Below are 5,955 nucleotides of genomic sequence, written 5' to 3'. Positions count from 1 at the left end.
TTCATATATAAAGAATTTCCATATTAAAGGAATTATATTTTCAATATTATGTTTATAGATATAGTAGCTGTGTGAATTATACACAACAAATACACAAAAATATAAACATTTTTATAATTCAAAATCATGTCACTTTGGTTATATTTTGTTAATAATTCTAATAACAATACTATTGTTAAATGAAAATATCTATTCTTAAATGGAAATAAAATGTATAACATAAGAGAGACACGATACATAGAAATATGATGTGTGGTGTGTACGCGCACGCATGCGTGTATTCTAAGATTGCGCAACGGCCAACATTTCTTCTTGATGAATTAAATGTGTAGTATGATTCACAAGGCCCATCAATTTCGATAATGATGCAGCCCATGTATCTAAAAGAGCAGCTGGTTCTTGTGTGCCAGTAAAGCGGACTACACCAGCTGGACGATCTGTACGTGCATTAATTACTCCAGTTTCTACTAAATTACAGAGACACGCTTCTGTTTCTTCAGTCGGAAGATCTAATAACTCAGCCATGCGAGTTAATGTAATCTTAGTGTAATATTTGGCCATGATTCTTATATTCTAAAAACAGTAAAAATGTTTCTCTTTTTATAAACATTCTGCACATAAAACTATTAAAGCAAGATTATTGATAAATAAATATTCTACTATTTCATATTTTATATACAAATATGTTAAAATAAAAATATAAAGCATCTAAGTTCTTTTGTAAATCATTTTATCCTGGCTTTTTTTAAATTATATTCTCAGAATAGGAAAAAATGGAAATATTGTAAAAATGAATATAAAAAAAGAATAAGATAGATAAAAATAGATTTTATTTTAAAAAACATTCTAAATGTATGCCTTATTGTGAATAAACATGAAGATTTCTTGATAACTTTGTTCAATTCAAAATTTTTTTAATTTAAGAAAATATCAAAGAAAATACCTTTAAATTGTAAGCTTTGAATTAAAATTGACATTTTTTTAAAAACTAAATTATAGAAGAAAATAGTTAAAATTATATTCTTCAATTAATTTTGAATAGAGTTTACTTATGTTATAATTTTGGAAAAGAGCGACAATTTACATTGCTAAAGAAAAAAATTAACTCAAAATAAGTAAAAAATTCACGATATAAACAAAAAGAATTTAACCATCCTATAATAAAACCATCCTATGATATCAAATTGTACCATATAAAATTGCAATTTAAAAACCAAAATAACATTGATTTATTTTTAGAAAAAAAATTTTATTCAATTAAAATGAGTAATATTAAAATTTAAGTCTATACCTTGACACTCATTTTTTAAATTTAGGATAAAATTTTTCGAACTATTACTAAATAATCCTTTTACCAATACAGTTTTACTTTTTTCTAAAGACGTAACAATTAACATTTGAAAAGAATAATCAACGAAATTTGAAGAGAGCAATAGTGTTATATAAATTTTAATCTACCTGTAGAATAGAACATTTTATCTCGATTTATTTATGAATCACAATTTCCAATTGATAATCTTATATATATCGTATAACTTGATATATATTTTTCATTATCCTCTTAAATATATTCTGAATAATATATAAACTTACGTGTTCTACAACACGATTTCGCAAATCTGTCCATCGTTTGCATCCTTCTTCAGTCGAAGAAGAAAAGACTTCAGTTAATCTGAGATCTTTTTCATAAATTTCACATAATCCTGACCATTTTATCAACTCAGGGTTAACAAATAAGCGTAATAATTCTCTGCGAATGATTGTAGTTCATGTTACTTTTGAAGAATAAGAAATAAATATTTTAAATATTTCAAAGTAATCGTAATCGTTACTTGTAAGTGGGAATCTCATCGAGAAGTTTATCAGCGAGTAATCTGTGCGTTAGATCAGCTTGTTCAGGCTCGTGTGGTGCAAGTACAAGATAAAGAACTGCTCGAGAAAGCGCAATACGTCTTTTCTCTGGATCGTCACGAATAGTAGGAGTTTCTAGTACTGCTCGGTTATGTCGACACAATTCCAAATGCCAACCCTCATGACGTGCCAATTCCATCATTAAGCTAAATACAAAATGTAATTCATTATTACTTTTGTATAATAAATATGAATACAAAATATTGCATACATACTCGTAATATTTTAATTTCAATGTCTGAGTTTCTTCATCATTCTCATCACTAAAGAACTTAACATTAATTTTCTTTGCTATGATTTGAGTTCTCATAAAATCTTGTTTTGCCAAACAAAGTCTCATTTGTTCTAAGATAAGGGAAGCTTTCTCTCGACGTGACATACTGCCATATGTTTCTACCTATACGATACGTTATTTAGTAATCTGTATAATTAAGTTTTATTAGAGTAGTGTGTCTAGTATTGTTATAAACATAATAATACCTGTAATTCAAGCATTACAGCTGCAGCACCTGTAATGTCTCCTTCCACTTCTTTTATTTCAGCTAAACGGTGAGTAAGCCTTGCTCTTTCTACTTCTACATATATCTTTTGCAAAAAAATTTCTTGTTTAATATAAATATTTTATGATTTCGTTCTTGTTAGATCAAAATATGTCAAAGCAAGCTATCTTAACAATATAAATTCTATTATAAGAATAGAATTATAGAATATTCTAGAATTATAGAATTATAGAATTATAGAATATCTATACAATATATTTGAATTAAGTTAATAAATAAAATAATGAATATTTGCTATTATATAAAAAAATGTACTCCATTTTTCGTGTATTTATATTTCGTAAAATAATATTCCATTGCATACAATGGAAAGAAGTATGTTTATATTCGCTAATACTATTAGAAATATACTATTGTGATCAATTTTAATTGACAACTTTTTTATTAACAAGACTAATTCTTATTTTATAATTTTAAATAATTAGGAAGTTGAAAAAGATTTTGGGAGTCCGTAAGAATATTATGTTTCGATTGATGCCCCCGTTTCGCGGAGACGAATAGCTCAAACTTTCACATTGCGCGCTACGTCGGATCATCGACACATAAATTGTCATTACTTTACAATCTCAATGTTTAAAGAGATACAATTTTTCAAAAAAACTTCCTTAAGTAATAAACAAAATAGTAAAAGTTGACAATTCGAAAATTTGATACTACTATATACTAAAACATATATATTTCAAAAATTTATTCATGTATAATTTATTCATGTATAATTTCTTTAATTTTTAAGTAAAGTATGTAGAACTCAAGAGAAGAACAACAATGAAAATTAAATTAATTTCTCTCAGTTATGCTTGAAGGTTTCATAGTATTTTTTTATAGGAAGAATAGGACATTAACTCTGAAGCCTGTATCAGATTAGAAATTAAGATTGAGATTAATTCTTAAATGCCACATTATGGAAACAACACATTTGGGTATGGCCAATCCAATTCGGTTGCTTATAATTTTCACAAAAATGAACATATTTATTAAAATTTTTTTCAATTGAAACAGACTTTAAAAAACATAATAAGTTATAAGCAATGAAAAAAAGCACTGGAAAAGGAAAACTTCTGGGTATGCCCAGAATAGATTTTTAAGAGTTAAGATTAGGTTGGAATTTGACCTATTAAAATAAAGTAAATTCATTAAACTTGACATGAATTTTCTTTCTTTTTATTGTTTAAATTTCAATTCAATCTCAATCTAGTCTGATTTGGGCTTAATCCTCTTGATGTATAGTATATATAGTATATATAATGTATATAGTATATACGTATAGTATATATAGTATATATAATATATACATATAGTATATTAATTGAAAATGTATTTACCTTCCCTTCTGTAACCAAACGAAGAGTTTCTATTAGTTTTACCATGGTTTCTTTATTAGGCATTTTGTCTATGTAAGTACAACATTCTTGAACCATCTTTGTTACAGCTTGTTTAAGTTGAGAGCGCCGTTTTGATAATAAAATTATGTGTTCATTAAGCGCTGACCAATTTTTTGCCTCCAAACAAATTTCAACTATGGCTATAAGAAGTCTGGACGTTGATGCCATATCGGCAACCTACATAAGAGTTTAAAAATAATTTTTCTAAATATGTACATGTTACAGTCAAAGCGTAAAATTTTATATACTTTTTAGTCAATGTATGCAATTACGTAAGGTTTTAACAAAAGTATTGAATATAAAATGTCTACTATTGGTATAAACATATTTACTAGATGATGATATACTTATTATAACACATTAGTAAAAACATATTAAGAGTCATCAATTATCACAGTAAAAGTATACATTTTAGTAATACAATAATTATTTTTTTCAGCTAAAAAATGAAATTATATTCAACGCATTTTATCCGAAATGAAACAACAAATCCGAAATGAAACAAATCTAGCAGACAAAAATTGCTCTGCCTCCACGAATCAAAACATTAATCGTAGAAGTTTATCACTTTTGAAGCAGCGAAATCTATCACATTAATGTAATGGAGTCCTAACACTTATTAGAATAATCATTTTTGTGAAACACTGAGGATATTAAAGTGCGGTTAAAAAAAAAATGAATAAATTTATTATCAGTAACAACATATGCTATAGATTTGTTTGTGATATATAACAATATCCTATTGTATACATACACAGAATGGTGTACAGTTGTATATCATGAAGATTTGGCCAGACTTTGAAATTTAATTCTGGACAAAAAGTTTCCTATAAACATGGATCATCGAAAAATGCTTTCTTAAAAAGTTAGCGTCCAAAAATCTTTGAAATCTCGATTATTTTATACGATTTTTACAACTATTGGGAAAACATGCTTTTTTTAACAAAAAGTATCTAAACGAAAGAGTTGTAGAGAATTATCTTTCAAATGAGATTAAAATGATTATAGTACATTCCATAGGTTTTGTGATAACCGGTTTCAAAAGTATAAAAAAAGTGTTTTTTCAGCTATCAACAGTAGAGCTTTTTTAAAGATACTCTGATTTTTGTCCAAGAAATAATTTCATATTCTTTTCACTTTCTATTCTTTCTTTCATTCTTCTATGATGATTAGTTTTAATAATGGAGAAAATAATGAAAAATATTCTTTTGTACATTTGAAACTAGTCAAAACTTATGGAATGTACTACAATCATTTTGATCTCATTAAAAATATAATTGAATTTTTTACAATTTTCGTTTTGGTACTTTTGTTAAAAAACGCACATTTTACCTAATATTTTTTATATATAAAAATGTATGCATCAATAAAAATTTAAATTTCATTGCTTGTGTGAATACATTTACTTATCAAATAGTATGTACACATTGACTATAAATATATACATTTATTGAATTAACACTTTGACACATATATTAAATACGACTATAGTTTCACTTAATGTTCACAAGCTCTCGAGTATCATTTCATTCTTCTCGTCAGCAAATAAAAATGAAATAATACACTGGAGCGTTGCAAACTTTAAGTGCACCCTTCTGTACACACATACATATGTATGTGTAAATATTTCTTACTTTACAGTATTAATGTATACTTAACAGTTCTGGTAAGTTTCTCTAAAGCTAACAATTGATCCAAGGCATCATGCAGCTTTCCTTCAGAAGCTAGTTTTTTGCATTCTGGAACTTTTATATCGCAAGTATTGCTATAATCCACCTCCATCTTCATAAGTCTACCAGAATTATCCATTATTGCCTCTGCCATTTTAATTGTTGGCTAATATCTACGTAAGAACAAAGATAAAAAAATCATTGTTAATTGTGTAAATGCATATTAAGTATTTGTTTTTAAGATTATGAAGGAGATAATAGGAGGTAATTATGAAGGAGATAGGCTTAGTCAAAATCAATGAAATTAGATTTATTCGGTATGTTTTTGCATAAAACAAAAGAATCTAGCAGAAAAGAAAGGTTCTATCCTACAAATCAAGATATTAATTATTAAAGTTGCCGATTATTCAGATTAGAAGTTAAGCCTTAGAC

The 5,955-nt window shown here is 26.6% G+C and overlaps 1 protein-coding gene across 1 annotated transcript; it reads right to left on the bottom strand.

Moving 5' to 3' along the window:
* Positions 1–282: 282 nt before the first annotated feature.
* On the bottom strand, positions 283–5,677 carry LOC105617739 (26S proteasome non-ATPase regulatory subunit 12). The gene is made up of 7 exons (XM_012199291.1): positions 5,513–5,677; positions 3,794–4,030; positions 2,392–2,496; positions 2,127–2,308; positions 1,833–2,057; positions 1,594–1,750; positions 283–573 (listed from the first exon to the last, which is right to left on the bottom strand). Exons 1-7 carry the CDS (start codon positions 5,675–5,677, stop codon positions 283–285), a joined length of 1,362 nt encoding a protein of 453 aa, XP_012054681.1.
* Positions 5,678–5,955: the final 278 nt, after the last annotated feature.

This window comes from Atta cephalotes, assembly GCF_000143395.1.
Source record: "Atta cephalotes unplaced genomic scaffold scaffold00014, whole genome shotgun sequence".
In the NCBI taxonomy this organism is placed as follows: domain Eukaryota; kingdom Metazoa; phylum Arthropoda; class Insecta; order Hymenoptera; family Formicidae; genus Atta; species Atta cephalotes.
The sequence above is the reverse complement of the archived record's forward strand: the minus strand, read 5'-3'. Positions and strand labels throughout refer to the sequence as shown.

What these genes read in the sequence shown, in the direction of transcription:
- LOC105617739 (XM_012199291.1), bottom strand. Translation starts at nt 5,677, where the DNA reads ATGGCAGAGGCAATAATGGATAATTCTGGTAGACTTATGAAGATGGAG. An exon ending in TAGAGAAACTTACCAGAACT is followed by an intron (nt 4,031 to 5,512) that starts GTTAAGTATACA and finishes ACTCTTATGTAG; the next exon opens with GTTGCCGATATGGCATCAAC. An exon ending in CTGTAATGCTTGAATTACAG is followed by an intron (nt 2,309 to 2,391) that starts GTATTATTATGT and finishes CGTATCGTATAG; the next exon opens with GTAGAAACATATGGCAGTAT.